We start from the raw sequence: 15,598 nt of genomic DNA on the forward strand, positions 1-15,598 counted from the left end.
AAGTGACGGTCAAAGTTTCATTTTTGAGTTGCATGCCAAAACCCCAAGGCCATTACGTCAGTCTGAACTCGTGGATTGCAAAGTATTTTTTCGTATTTTGGCTGCTGTAGTTCAGTAAAAGTTCCTTAAGCTCGCTGAAGTCTTTCACTCTCTTACAATAAAAAGTAGCCTATTTTTTTCTATAAACATTTAAGTAGGCTTGAGCTGATGGCCACAAACGTCATGGCGAGCGAGAACTTCAAGGCAGCATCGCCACCCTTTGCATCTCGCAGTAAGAGTGGCTTTCTGTTATTTTGTACTAACATAACTAAAATAATTTTTCTCTTTAGTGTGCCTTTAAGGCAAGGCACTGCACAGACATTACGTAGAATGATTGGAGCTGCATAACAGGTGATGCTGCATTTCACAGGAGCAGCGTCAGTTCTCAGATCAGTGTACGAGAAATGTGCACACACGTATCAAGGAAATTCAGATGAGTTGATACTATACATTGTCCACTCTGCTATTACTGTGCTGCCTACTAAAGTTCTGGATTGCTATCAGCTATGCTCTATTAACTAGGGTTGCAAAAAAAAAGTGGGAATTGATTTTTACTGCTGGGGAAAATATAAAAACAATAAAATAACATTTTAGTGCGAATTTTAGGTAACACTTACTGTGGCATTTCATTTCTTTTTTTTTTATGCTGCAGCACATGGCAAAAAAATGCGAGCTTGCACTTGCCAGTTTTTATATACTTATGCCAAATTTCCACTGAGTACTTATTCATGAGGTTTCACTGTATATAGAACAGAGTGTTGTTTGCACAGCATCCCTGCATAACAACAAAGATGTGGAGTAATTAGACGATTTCTCTTCTACTGTAGTATTTCCATATTTTAAGGTTGACAGGTCTGGTAACAGTATTCTTGGCTGACAAGATGCAATGTGTGTTCTCTCTTGTGCAGGCTGCAAAGGCTAGATCTCAAGAGGTGGACGCTTCGTAACAGCCTTGCAGATACGCTGTGCAAAATGAGTGAGCTGCGTCATCTACTGTTCTGGCCTTTGACCAGTGGTCTGGTGGGTACCTTTTGTCGGACTTCTGTCTCTGCTCAATAAAGTTGGCACCAATTAAGGGTGCACCGGTAGTGTGGGCATCAAATCAACAGATGTGCAAATTCAAATCAAGTTCGAATACCAGAAACAAATTCAGGGTGTCTAACGACAGGGAAAACTGGGAATTCTCAGGCATGTTGAATAATCTGGAAACACTCGGAGAAAACTCGAGGGAACTTGCGCTTGTGTCAGGGAAAATGAGCAGCAATTTTGTTGAAAGGGAACGAAAGTCGCGGTAATGCTGGCTCGAGTAACAAAGAGGAATCGTAACAGATCCCCTTTGAGTCCGTGTCGTCCGCTAGAGGAGTTGCTAGTGTACCCTCAACGACCAACTTTCCGAATGTCCGATTCTTGGGACGTGTCCGATATTCGGACGGCTTTGCGGCACCACCAGGTGCCCAATGTATAACGTCAATGTCAGTGTATAAGAACGTCTGAAATTTCGGACGCGAGAACGCTTCGCCGTCCAAGTTTTTGCCATGACATCTGCTCCGAAACAGCATTAATCGAAGCCGCCACCATTCCCGCCATTTTGATTACCTTGCCGCCTCAAACCAGCGCTATCGCACGCACATCTTCTGGAAGCCATAGCCACACCCGCGGCAACGCTAGGCCTAGCTGCTTCGATGTTCGTTATTAAGCTTCTTGCCGTTCTGTGCCACGTTTTTCATTTAAAGAATTCGCCTCTGTCAGCAACGGCACTCACTCCACCTTTGTGGTCCTTGCGATTTGTTTCAAAGCTCGAAATGCACAACACGTTGCATAATGCTGGTTTCCAACAGTCAGCTTCACCTCGGTACACCAGTGCTACTTGTTGAAGCATAACAAACGTGGTAAGGGGGCAATTGTCATGGGAGACAGTATGTATTCCTTAGAACAACAGAAAGCTGAGCTAGTTGGTAAGGATTCATAATGCAAAGAAGGGGTAAGGCGTGCAGACACAAGAGAAGTGGACATGTCGTGCCTTAAGTCTTCTCTCACCAGATTGTGCATGCACAAAATGAGCCCCAATTTAATGCAGAGGTTCGGCACCATTTACAAGCAGGTTATCCTAGCGTAGTAGTGGCCACTATGACTGAACACCTAAAGAAGTCGATTTTGAGGGGGATGGACATGATTACAGAAAGCAGTAATAGCACGAAAAGAGTAATGGCTATTCCTTGCATTCATTCAGTGTGAGACAGACTTAAAAAAGTTGCAAGTAGATATGGTGTTAATGTGTTTTTACTGCTCCCAATAAGCTAGGTAAGATATGTGCTGCCATGTAGAGAAAAAAGTAGCAGGTGAAAGGCAAAAAAAGAACAGAAATTTTTCCAGTGAAGCACATCAAGAACAACAATTTTAGTGGCTGTCGTATGGGTGTGGTATATAAAGTTCCCTTTAGCTGTTTCCATTTCTATGTAGGGCAAACAGAGCGGTGTATCAATCAGAGACTAATGAAACGTAAAAGCCAGCATTTCCATTTGTTGGGCATGTTGTTAAACTGACTTGGAAAGCATATTTAGCGCCAGCAAACAAGGACAGAAGGGAGACGACACCACAATGCACTAACTTCAACAACTTGATTTTCAGGAAACACTTTCAGGATTGGTGTCGTCTCCTTTCTGTCCTTGTTTGCTGGCGCTAAATATACTTTCCAAGAACATAAAAGGTTGTTAACCAGTGGATTGCCTTCTAATCTTTCCTTATATTGTCAAGACTGCCACGATTGTAACTGCACGCCTGAGTTAGATGAATATACGATATTGTACAGGCATAGGAATGAAGATACGCTTCTTATGATCGAGGCATGGCATATCTATAATGGTGGAAATGCGTACGTGAGTCAGCCTTCAATTACCTTACATATGAAAGAGATCAAATGCCTCAACAGTTACCTCTCACATAGACCGGCATGTGTACCCGGTTGGCACGTGGTGCTACCATTCCAGAGCATGTGCAGATGAGTTTTGTGTCTTCTTTCTTTTTTCGCTTCAGTGGTTTCTTCAGTTGATAGTCGGCATTCGTATTGTCCACTTCTCTTGTGTCCATGTCTGCACACCTTACCCCTTCTTTGCATTATGAATGTATTCCTTAATGACACACGCATGCACCTGCCATCTCCTATAACAGTACGAGCACCAATATGCCTAGTTAGTGTACTGGCAGGCCTTCCAAGCTTTTTTGGACGTGCCTGCGGGGATTTGAGCCCTTAAAAGGCCGCTCACCTGGTCTGGCCATTTTGAGCTGACAAGCGCCGCACATACTACGCACTCTAACGATCGTGTCTGCTCAGTATTACATCGCTACATGCCTCGGACAAAGCTGAAATTTCAAACCAAATGCCGTGTGCTATTCTCCTCGCGGCGCCGTGCTCCCAGTCGGAGAGCGGACGTAATCGCACAAGTACGCCTACTCCACCCGTGAGCAAAAGTATACGGACCACAGGGTCTCCAAAAGAACTAAATTTTCTTGCCATTAGCATGCATAAACTGAAATTGACGAGTAGACTGAAATGTTCCCAACTCTTGGACTGTGGTCCTCAGTTTCAATTTGCATTCACAGGCTGTGGAAAAATCGGCTTTATTGCACAATCCCTGGTCCATATACTTTTGCTCACAGTTGCACATCGCACAACTGTGACGTTGCTCACAGTGACATGTGACTTCGAGAATTATTCAAGGCAACATCCATTATTTGTGTAATCTGTTGCTTTAATAGGCGAATTAAAGTTTAGAGAAATAATAAAACATACAAACTGAACGTCTGTGTGTTTGTGTTTTACTTCGCACCACTGCAAGAGAGATTTACTTCTGTTTCATCTGCATGTTCCCACGTCTTTTTGTGCAGACAATGAAAGTATGTTATTTTTTACGATGTTTGAGCATGCGATCATGCTGTATGATCTGCTTGCGTCCTCTTCAGTATTCGTGTAGCACTGGCTTATACAGCTAGTCGGGTGTACTTGTGCACAGCGTGATAAATCCTGTGCTGCGCAATATGAGACAAACGCAACAGCTAAGCACGACACTGTCAGCAGAAGTGCACTGAGCAGCAAAGAAAGCGAGGGAAAAAAATGAAGGTGTGCTTGTGACATAGGTGTAATGCGATCCTTGAGCTCCGGTATGGGAGAATGCAGGAAAAGAATTTTGCTTGCAGAGCCTAGACGGGGCAAGTGGAAGAAGTAACTCTCTTGGCAGTTGCCCTCACCTCCTGAAACCATGGGTTCGTGGCACTGAAATATTTCTATCTCGGCTATTAATGAACCAATTCGAAAAATTCTTGCAGCGGAACGCTCCCTACAGTTTGAAAATAGTGAACGGCCATTTTCACCATTAATATTATTACAATATTATCCGCGAGATGCTAAAGAGATGAGCCGCCGTGAGAACATATGAAGTGGGTCTGTGCCCTTGGCGCGAGCGAGTGTCGGCCTGGTTCTCTGGCTCCAGTGTGAATAGCCTGTAAATAGCCTCTTTCGTCTCTGTCTTTCCACACGCAACAATATAAAATGATGTTCACATCAAAACATGTTGTTGAGCTAGTTGGTTCACTATAGCAGGAGTGGGACTCCTGTGCCAGTCACGCCATTCTGATACAAACGCCAATTCTTGTGCCAAACAGAAAATTTACCAAAATTGTGCCACGCTGCACCAGAACTGCTTCGGCATGTGGGCTGTGGCAGTGGCCACAAACAGCGGACGGAATCACTCTCCAAAGAAGAGTGCAGTCTTCCACATTCCGCACACCGCACGACGGCTCCTCCTGCATAGTTTCTCGTAATTTTCGCGTTTATAACACTGGACTTTTCGCCGCTCCGACATTTACTACCAAGCTTTACTTTAGTCCGACATTTGCTACCAAGCTTCTTAATGTTCGGTGGCGTGTTTTTCATTGAAATAATTTGCCGCTATTAGCAATGGTGCCAACTTAGCTTTTGCAATCCTCGCCAGTGGCTTCGAAGCTAGGAAAGCACGAGGCGTAGCATAATGCTGTTTTTTTTTTAATGTTAGTTTTGCCTCAATACAGAAGTGCTACGAGGCGAAGCATACTCAAAGCATTGCGGTGAAGCATACCAAGAGTGTAAGGGCCACTAGGGTTGAGGATTGGGCGAGTTTGTATTGCATTCTAAAACTGGTACCGCTGCTGTCAATAGTACTGTGTAAGCTGTGTCATGCTTTAACATGCTGGCTGTGTCAATAGTACACAGGCGCATGTTTTTTCTTTCCTTTTTTTTTCCGAGCAACTACCATCTGTTGCTACTGAAGAACAAGGAATTGCTTGCATGCTGTCCTGTATTGTCTGCACTGTCTTTATGCCATCTGCTACTGGGACAACCCAGTCAATGGCTGCTGCAGGAGCTACATCTCAAACTTCCGGTAAAATTTGCCTATCAGTGGAGCTGTCTAGAGTGCTCTGCGGTGTGATCTTGGGTCAAGATCAGCCCTTGATCTGCCATTGGAACAGACTTCATCAAAAAAGAACAATAACTTTTGATCCAGGTGTGCTGTAAATCTGCCATTGGAATTCAGCATTAGTGCTATATAATATATTATTAGAAATATATTACGGATATACAGTAGAAGCTCGTTCATACGTATTGGAAAAAAACGCAAGAAAAATCTTACTAACTGGGAAAATGTACGATTTGAAGTAACTAAAAGAAACTTTGACAGACTCAACTATTGTTAATATCTACGTAATGTGAAGCATCGTGTAGATAGTTATGGCACGAGGCACCGACGCGCATCGAGCTGGTGGTCATCCGGTGGCCCAAGATGTGTTTTGTTGGTTTCCTATTGCATGGTGCTTTGGTGGGGCGATGGGAAACCGAAACAAAATCGCGCTGGTGGGCAACAATGGGTGCCACCGAAGCAAAACTTGATGCCCACATTGTGCTGGCTGCAGCAAGAAATGGCGGTGCATTAGTACGCTACCAATGGCACTACGTACCACACACTGTGAAACAGATCGGAGAAGATGCGTCGCTCCTTTTCGCCGACTCCCTTCGGACGCCGCTCCCAGCCAGAAAACTAGATGATGCAGCGCCTCGTGGTGACGCTGCATTGCTCCCTACGCCGCCAAATCCTCTACTGACGTTGCCTACTCATCTGAACTTTCTTGACGTGCAAGTCGACGGTGTTTCTGTATCTGCTCTTATACACACTGGGGCGCATTTGTCGATAATGAGCGCTGACCTTTGTAACCGCCTGAAGAAAATAATCACTCCCGCCACAACGCCTGTTGTCTGTGTCACCGATGGCGGAACAGCCCCCGTAATTGCTATGTGTGCCGCCCGTGTCTCCTTCGCCGATCGCCCCACAATCATGCTATTCACAGTCATCGCCCACTATCCTCACAACATCATCCTTGGCTTAGACTTCCTCTCCGCACATTCTGCTCTCATCGACTGTTCCGCCAGTACTCTCCGCCTTGACTTGCCTGTTCTGGATCCCGCTGAACCACACCCAAGTCGCCTCAGTTCTGTCGACTTCATTCGCTTGCCACCTTCGGCACTGACTTGCGTTGACTTAGTGTCATCCCCACCAGTGCCCGACGGCCACTACATCGCGGCTCCTATGCAGGACGTCTTACTTACATGCGGGATCACAATACCTCTACAGTTTTATCTGTCACGGCGAATTGCGTGTGCCTGCCAGTGGTCAATTTTGGCTTGACGACACAAGCGCTGCCACGCAGGATGTCTCTGGCCCAGCTTTGCTCATTCGAAGATCACTCAGTAGCATCAATCGCAGTAGAAGACAATTCAGCTAATCCTCCTCTACCATCGCAGTCGGCAACTTGTACCATCACCGACTTACATAAGATGATTGCGCCCCACATACCGTCCGAGCACGCTCGTCAGCTCTACCGCCTTCTGTTTTCCTTTAAGATATTTTTTACTTTAACAATCGTCCTTTGGTCCAAACTACAGCTCTTAAACATTGCATTAATACCGGCGATGCCCCTCCTATTCATCGCCACCCGTATCGAGTATCACTGGCTGAGCGGCAAGTTATTCACGCTGAAGTTCGCAAAATGCTTGCCAAGAACATTGTTGAACCATCATGTAGTCCATGGGCATCACCTGTTGCACTGGTAAAAAAGAAGGATGGCTCATGGCGCTTTTGCATGGATTATCGGCACCTTAACAGGGTTACCAAAAAGGACATGTATCCCCTACCTCGGATTGATGATGCCCTTGACTGCCTCCACGGTGCTCGCTACTTCTCCTCTATTGACCTTCGCTCTGGCTACTGGCAGATTGTGGCGGACGATCTCAACCGCGAGAAGACTGTTTTTGTAACACCCGACGGTCTTTATCAATTCAAAGTGATGCCGTTCGGTCTATGTAACGCTCCTGCCACTTTTGAATGCATGATGGACTCCCTTCTTCACGGTTTCAAATGGTCGATGTGCCTGTGCCACTTGGACAATGTTATAGGATTCTCCCCAACGTTCACTACGCACCTCGAGCACCTCTGAGCAGTCCTGGACGTTTATTGTCGAGCCGGTCTGCAACTCAATGCATCCCAATTTGGTCGCCACCACATTACCGTCCTTGGGCAACTCGTTGACGCGAACAGAGTGCAACCGGACCCAGGCAAGATCCATGCTGTTACGCACTTCCCTGTTCCGAAGTGTGTCAAGGATGTGCGCAGCTTCATCGGCCTTTGTGTGTACTTCCGCCGTTTCGTGAAAAATTTTGTGGCCATAGCACGACCACTAACCGAGCTTTCGAAAAAAGACGCCCCTTTCCAGTGGGGTGATAACGAGGCCTCTGCATTATCGCGTCTAATTGACCTTCTCACAACGCCTCCCGTTCTGGCACATTTCGATCCTTCTGCACCTACCGAAGTCCATACTGATGCCAGCGGTCACGGAATTGGCGCAGTACTGGCCCAACACCAGCGTTGCAACGACCATGTTATCGTTTATGCCAGCAGGCTCCTCTCAACCGCGGAACGCAACTATTCCATCACTGTGAGTGTGTGTGTGGCCCTAGTTTGGGCGGTTGCGAAGTTCCGCCCATACTTATATGGCCGACCCTTTTCCGTTGTCACAGACCATTACGCGCTTTGCTGGTTATGCTCACTGAAAGATCCTGCAGGAAGACTTGGTCGCTGGGCCTTACGAAAAATATTCGTATACTGTCACTTACAAATCTGGCCGCCTACACAAGGACGCTGACTGCCTGTCTCATTACCCGGTAGACGAGCCTGACGCCGCCGACAGTAGTACCGGCAACGGCATTTTCTCTGTGTCTGCCTTCGCGAACCACGCCAATGAGCAGTACCGAAACCTATTGCTGCGAGCACTCATCGAGCGTCTGTGCTCTACACCTACGACGCATCCGTTTGCCGATATACCCTCCAGGGCGGCATTCTGTACCAAAGGAACTTCCTCCCTGACCGATCTGATCTTCTTCTTGTCGTGCCAAAACATCTACGACAGACTGTGCTCTTTGAGATGCATGACGCACCTACTGCAGGACATCTTGGCGTAACCCGCACGTACGACCGCGTCCGCCGCCGCTTCTATTGGCCTGGTCTCGCTCGCTCTGTCCGACACTATGTTGCTGCCTGTGATACCTGCCAGCGTCGGAAAACACCTCAGGTGCTACCTGCCGGTCATCTCCAGCCGATCACTGTCCCTGTGGAACCATTCTTTCGTGTTGGATTAGACCTCCTCGGTCCCTTTCCCACGTCATCCTCTGGGAACAAATGGGTAGCCGTCGCAACTGATTACGCCACCCGATATGCTATCACGCGTGCTCTTCCTACCAGTTGCGCCACTGACGTCGCGGACTTTCTCTTGCGTGACATTATCTTACTTCATGGTGCCCCGTGACAGCTGCTTACTGACCGTGGTCGTAGCTTCCTCTCGGAAGTTATAGACGACATTGTGCATTCCTGCTCCACTCAACACAAGCTGACTACCTCAACACAAGCTGACTACCGATATGCTCTCCAAGTACATTTGCAAGGATCACCACGACTGGGACATTGCCCTTCCTTACGTCACATTGGTGTACAATTCTTCCCGGCACGACACCGCCGAATTTTCTCCATTTTACCTACTGTACGGTCGCGAACCGACCTTGCCCCTAGACACGGCACTTCATCCTGCTGCGATATCAACAAGTGAGTATGCGCGCGACGCCATCGCCCTCGCCGACCATGCACGCCAGCTTGCCCGTGCTCGACTGACGGCCTCGCAAACCACTCAGCAGCATCAGTACAACGCCCGCCACCGTGACGTACAGTTTTCGCCTGGTGCGCTTGTGCTCCTGTGGTTGCCCTCTCGTCATGTCGGGACTTTCAGAAAAGCTCCTTTCGCGATACACAGGTCCCTAGCGCGTGCTGCACCAGGTGACGCCTGTGACGTACGAAATTGATCCTGTGAGCTCAACCTCGTCCTCTACTCTGGCCTCTAGTGATGTCGTGCACGTCAGTAGGCTCAACGCCTACTACACTGCTTTCGAGTCCGACCTTTAGTCACTCTGGGATGGCGCTTTTGCCTCCAGGGGTAGTGCTACGGAACAGTGTTTACAATGACGAAGAGGCAAGCAGTGAGAAGACGATGACGACGACGATTAGAGACTTGCGCGGACTGCGTCCGCTTGGCCAAGTGTGGCGTATTCCCTTGTATATTGTCACGTGGTGGTGACGTTGAATAACACAGTAGCAATACTGTGAACAACAAATCTAACCTTTATTGGGCGAACCTGTGCCCATAAAACAGGCTACACTTATAGCACAACGATAGCGGCGAACACGCTCGGCGATCGTCGAAAAACTGATCAGCAGGTCAAGCGCGTCGGCTTTTATAGATCAGTCGTCGAATGTTCCAGATTAACTGATGGGACCCGCGTGTCTTCCACAAAGTTCTACACCATTCGTGTCACGCGATGAAATCTGATAACACAAGGTTCGGCGACAACAGACACGCGGATAGAAGCGTCGATAACTTTCCAGAAACGTTGGATACATGCAGGCGCGTCCCTCGCTCTGCGATTACAGTTGTTAAGCGGCGAAACGTGGTTGCCCGATAAAGATAAGTACACGTGTCATTACCCCCCTCTTAAAAAGCATCGACCCGATGCTGCAAACAAACGAAAGTAACAAAGAAAAGCACTCGTAGCAAAGAAAACAACAAACTAAGGAAGTTCATCAGCGTCCATAAAATGGTTTAAGGCGCACCACGTGGACCACTTCAGATCGTGCGCGGCGCCGCTGTGAGTGCGAAATGCCGTCTGGCACGACCTCATAGTCTAGTGCGCCAATACGTCGGATGACCTTGTAGGGTCCGAAATAGCGTCGCAGCAGCTTCTCACTGAGTCCTCGCCGATGTATCGGGGTCCATACCCAAACACGGTCGCCGGGCTGGTACTCGACGAAACGTCGTCGGAGGTTGTAGTGTCGCCTGTCGGTACGCTGCTGGGTCTTGATCCGTAGGCGGGCGAGCTGTCGGGCTTCTTCGGCGCGCTGGAGATAGGTAGCGACGTCAAGATTCTCCTCGTCAGTGACGTGCGGCAGCATGGCGTCGAGCGTCGTCGTCGGGTTCCTGCCGTAAACCAACTTGAATGGCGTGATCTGTGTTGTTTCTTGCACCGCCGTGTTGTAGGCGAAGGTGACATACGGCAGGACCGCGTCCCACGTCTTGTGCTCGACGTCGACGTACATTGCTAGCATGTCGGCGAGGGTCTTGTTCCGGCGCTCCGTGAGACCATTCGTCTGCGGATGGTAGGCAGTTGTCCTCCTGTGGCTCGTCTGGCTGTACTGCAGAATGGCTTGGGTGAGCTCTGCTGTAAAAGCCGTTCCTCTGTTGGTGATGAGGACTTCAGGGGCACCATGTCGCAGCAGGATGTTCTCGACGAAAAATTTCGCCACTTCGGCTGCGCTGCCTTTCGGTAGAGCTTTGGTTTCAGCAAAGCGGGTGAGATAGTCTGTCGCCACGATGATCCACTTATTCCTGGATGTTGACATCGGAAACGGCCCCAACAAATCCATCCCAATCTGCTGGAATGGTCGACGAGGAGGTTCGATCGGCTGTAGTAATCCTGCTGGCCTTGTCGGTGGTGTCTTGCGTCGTTGACAGTCTCTGCATGTCTTGACGTAACAGGCGACGTCGCCGGTCAGACGTGGCCAGTAATACTTTTCCTGTATCCTCGACAGCGTCCGGGAGAATCCGAGGTGCCCAGCGGTTGGATCGTCGTGTAGGGCGTGCAGTATTTCTGGACGGAGCGCTGACAGCACCACAAGAAGGTAGCTGGCGTGGACTGGTGAGAAGTTCTTCACGAGCAGGTTGTTTCGTAGCATGAACGAAGACAACACGCGCTTAAATGCCCTAGGGACAACGTCGGTGTTCCCTTTCAAATACTCGACGAGGCCTTTTAGCTCCGGGTCTGCTCTTTGCTGTTTAGTCAAGTCTTCCGCGCTTATTATCCCAAGGAAGGCGTCGTCGTCCACGTCGTCTTGCGGCGGGGGATCGATTGGGGCGCGTGATAAGCAGTCGGCGTCGGTGTGTGTTTTTCCGGACTTGTATATTACCGTTACGTCATATTCTTGTAGTCTGAGGCTCCACCGTGCCAGCCGTCCTGAAGGGTCCTTTAAGTTAGCTAGCCAACACAACGCGTGGTGGTCGCTGACGACTTTGAATGGCCTGCCATAGAGGTAAGGGCGGAATTTAGCTGTAGCCCAAATGATGGCGAGGCATTCCTTTTCAGTCGTAGAATAATTGCTTTCCGCTTTTGACTGCGACCGGCTAGCATACGATATCACCCGTTCAAGTCCTTCTTTCCTCTGGACTAGGACGGCACCGAGGCCTAGGCTATTGGCGTCAGTGTGGATTTCAGTATCGGCGTCCTCGTCGAAGTGTGCAAGTACCGGCGGTGACTGCATGCATCGTTTGAGTTCTTGAAATGCGTCGGCCTGCGGCATTTCCCAATTGAACTCGACATCATATTTCGTTAGATGTGTTAGCGGCTCCGCGATGCGCGAAAAGTCCTTGACAAAGCGCCTATAGTAGGCACACATGCCAAGGAATCTGCGCACTGCCTTCTTGTCGATTGGCTGCGGGAACTTTGCGATGGCAGCTGTCTTCTGCGGGTCGGGGCGTACTCCAGATTTGCTGATGACATGGCCTAGGAATAGAAGCTCATCGTAAGCGAAGCGACACTTTTCCGGCTTCAGGGTGAGCCCTGATGACTTGATGGCCTCTAATACTGTCGCAAGCCGCTTAAGGTGATCGTCGAAATTTCCGGCGAAGACGACGACGTCATCCAAGTAAACAAGACAGGTCTGCCACTTCAATCCTGCTAAAACCGTGTCCATCACGCGCTGGAACGTTGCAGGCGCCGAGCACAGTCCAAATGGCATAACCTTGAATTCATAGAGGCCGTCTGGCGTGATGAAGGCGGTCTTTTCGAATCCCTTTCGTCGACTTCTATTTGCCAGTAGCCAGACTTGAGGTCCATCGATGAGAAGTATTTAGCATTGCAGAGCCGATCTAATGCGTCGTCTATCCGTGGGAGGGGGTATACGTCTTTCTTCGTGATTTTGTTCAGTCGACGATAATCGACGCAGAAACGTAGGGTTCCGTCCTTTTTCTTCACTAAAACAACTGGAGATGCCCACGGGCTTTTCGACGGCTGGATGATGTCGTCGCGCAGCATTTCGTCGACTTGTTGTCTTATAGCTTCGCGTTCTCGCGTCGAAACTCGGTAAGGGCTCTGGCGTAGTGGTCGAGCGCTCTCTTCGGTGATTATGCGATGCTTTGCGACTGGTGTTTGTCGAATCCTTGATGACGTCGAAAAGCAGTCTTTGTATCGTCGAAGCAGACTTCTGAGCTGTTGCTGCTTAATCACGGGGAGACTTGGATTTATGTTGAAGTCTGGCTCGGGAACTGCGGTCGTCGGGGTAGATGCAACAGAATCCGAGAGGACAAAGGCATCGCTGGTTTCCTGTATTTCCTCGATGAATGCGATCGTTGTGCCCTTGTTGATGTGCTTGAACTCCTGGCTGAAGTTTGTCAGCAACACTCTCGTGTTTCCTCCGTGCAGTCGAGCGATCCCTCTTGCGACGCAAATTTCACGGTCGAGTAGTAGACGTTGGTCGCCTTCAATGACGCCTTCTACATCAGAGGGTGTTTCGGTGCCGACCGAAATAACGATGCTGGAGCGAGGCGGGATGCTCACTTGATCTTCGAGCACACTCAAGGCGTGGTGGCTATAAGGGCGCTCCGATGGTATCGCTTGATCTTCCGACAGCATTATTGACTGCGACTTCAGGTCGATGATGGCGCCGTGTTGGTTCAGGAAGTCCATGCCGAGAATGACGTCTCGTGAACACTGTTGCAGGATAACGAAGGTGGCAGGGTAAGTCCGGTCATGAATGGTAATTCTTGCCGTGCAGATTCCAGTCGGCGTAATGAGGTGTCCTCCAGCGGTTCGAATTTGAGGGCCTTCCCATGCAGTCTTAACCTTCTTCAACTGGGCGGCGATGTGTCCACTCATGACGGAGTCATCAGCCCCTGTGTCGACTAAGGCGGTAACTGCGTGGCCCTCGTGTAGTACGTCGAGGTCGGTGGTTCTTTGTCTGGCATTGCAGTTGGGTCTTGGCGTCGGATCACAGCTGCGTCGTGTTAAGCTGAAGGTGGAACGCCGCGTCGTCAGGTTGTCTTTCGTTGTCATATTCTTTACTTCCAGACTTCGTCGGGACGGCGGCGTGTCGTTATATCGTCGAGGTAGTTTCTTCGGCGTCTTCATCGGCGGCGGAGGATCTTCGTCAGTTCGACGAACAGCAACCGCACCTCCATCGGTTGCTGCTTTTAGTTTTCCGGATATGGGCTCGCTGACCGGCCCCGAGCTGGGCCAGTGTATGGTCGGCGCTGCGGCGACAGGTAGCGGCCTGGTGACGGCGAACGGGATGGTCGTCGAGGGCTCCATTGAGTAGCGGCGAGGTAGTCGGCGATGTCACGTGGGCGCTCTCCAAGCTGTGGACACGGCGCGTTGACGGCGAAACCTCGCAGTCCCATTTCCCGATATGGACATCGTCGGTAGACGTGACCCGCTTCCCCGCAGTGGTAGCAGAGCGGGCGGTGGTCAGGAGCGCGCCAAACGTCGGTCTTCCTCGGGTAGGTGCGCTGGGCGACGAGTGGGCGCGTTGGCGGCGGCGGCGGACGACGGAATTGCGTGGTTGCAGGACCCTGGCGTGGTCGCGGAGGGGGACCTTGACGGCGTACGACGGCGGCGTAGGTCATCGCTTCGGGCTGTGGTTGCGGTAATTGGGGTTGCACCTCCGGGACTCCAAGCGACCGCTGAACCTCATCTTTGACAATGTCGGCGATCGAAGCCACTTGGGGCTGCGACGAAGGCAGGACCTTGAGGAGTTCTTCACGCACAATGGCCCTGATGGTCTCCTGAAGGTCGCCGGAATCCAGTCCTTGGATGGCGTACTGTGGCATGAGCCCCTGGCGGTTATATTGCCGGGTGCGCATCTCCAGAGTTTTCTCGATCGTCGATGCCTCTGCAGAAAACTCAGCTACGGTCTTCGGCGGGTGACGAATAAGTCCTGCGAAAAGTTCTTGCTTGACGCCCCGCATCAGGAAGCGGACTTTTTTCTCCTCTGACATTTCCGGGTCGGCGTGCCGGTAAAGACGGGCCATCTCCTCCGTGAAGATCGCGATCGTCTCGTTTGGCAGCTGCACTCTGGTTTCTAGTAGTGCTTGGGCTCGCTCTTTTCGTACGACGCTTGTGAACGTTTGTAAGAAGCCGCTTCGGAACAGGTCCCATGTCGTTAAAGTGGCTTCTCGATTCTCGAACCAGGTCCTGGTGGCGTCTTCCAGTGCGAAATAGACGTGCCGCAGCTTGTCGTCGCTGTCCCAACTGTTAAACGTAGTGACCCTCTCGTACGTCTCGAGCCAGGTTTCCGGGTCCTCGAATGTTGATCCGCGGAACGTCGGAGGGTCCCTGGGCTGCTGCAGCACGATGGGGGACGCTAGGGCTGCCATTGGGGTTGCCTTGTCCACAATCTCTTTGGTCTTCTCAGGTAGAAGTCCGTGCTCCGGGGGCAGTCCTTGCAGTCGGCGGCTAGCACGCTGGTCTTGGGCGACGTTGGTTTTGTCGTCGGGCTTCGGGCTAGGATCGCGGCTTTGCGGGGGCGTTCGGTACATGAACGCGCAAGCACCTCTACCAGATGTCACGTGGTGGTGACGTTGAATAACACAGTAGCAATACTGTGAACGACAAATCTAACCTTTATTGGGCGAACCTGTGCCCACAAAACAGGCTACACTTATAGCACAACGATAGCGGCGAACACGCTCGGCGATCGTCGAAAAACTGATCAGCGGGTCAAGCGCGTCGGCTTTTATAGATCAGTCGTCGAATGTTCCAGATTAACTGATGGGACCCGCGTGTCTTCCACAAAGTTCTACACCATTCGTGTCACGCGATGAAATCTGATAACACAAGGTTCGGCGACAACAGACACGCGGATAGAAGCGTCGATAACTTTCCAGA

General features: G+C 50.2%; 1 protein-coding gene across 6 annotated transcripts in view; it reads left to right on the forward strand.

Annotated features, from left to right (window-relative positions):
* Window positions 1–15,598, forward strand: part of LOC135897804 (uncharacterized) — a 419,017-nt gene that overhangs the window by 355,394 nt on the left and 48,025 nt on the right. For all 6 annotated transcript variants that reach the window (XM_065426504.2, XM_065426507.2, XM_065426509.2 and 3 more), the window contains one exon: window positions 948–1,059. In XM_065426504.2, the coding sequence (XP_065282576.2) occupies window positions 948–1,059 (112 nt within the window). The remainder of the gene's footprint in view (window positions 1–947; window positions 1,060–15,598) is intronic.

This window comes from Dermacentor albipictus, chromosome 7, assembly GCF_038994185.2.
Source record: "Dermacentor albipictus isolate Rhodes 1998 colony chromosome 7, USDA_Dalb.pri_finalv2, whole genome shotgun sequence".
Classification (NCBI taxonomy): domain Eukaryota; kingdom Metazoa; phylum Arthropoda; class Arachnida; order Ixodida; family Ixodidae; genus Dermacentor; species Dermacentor albipictus.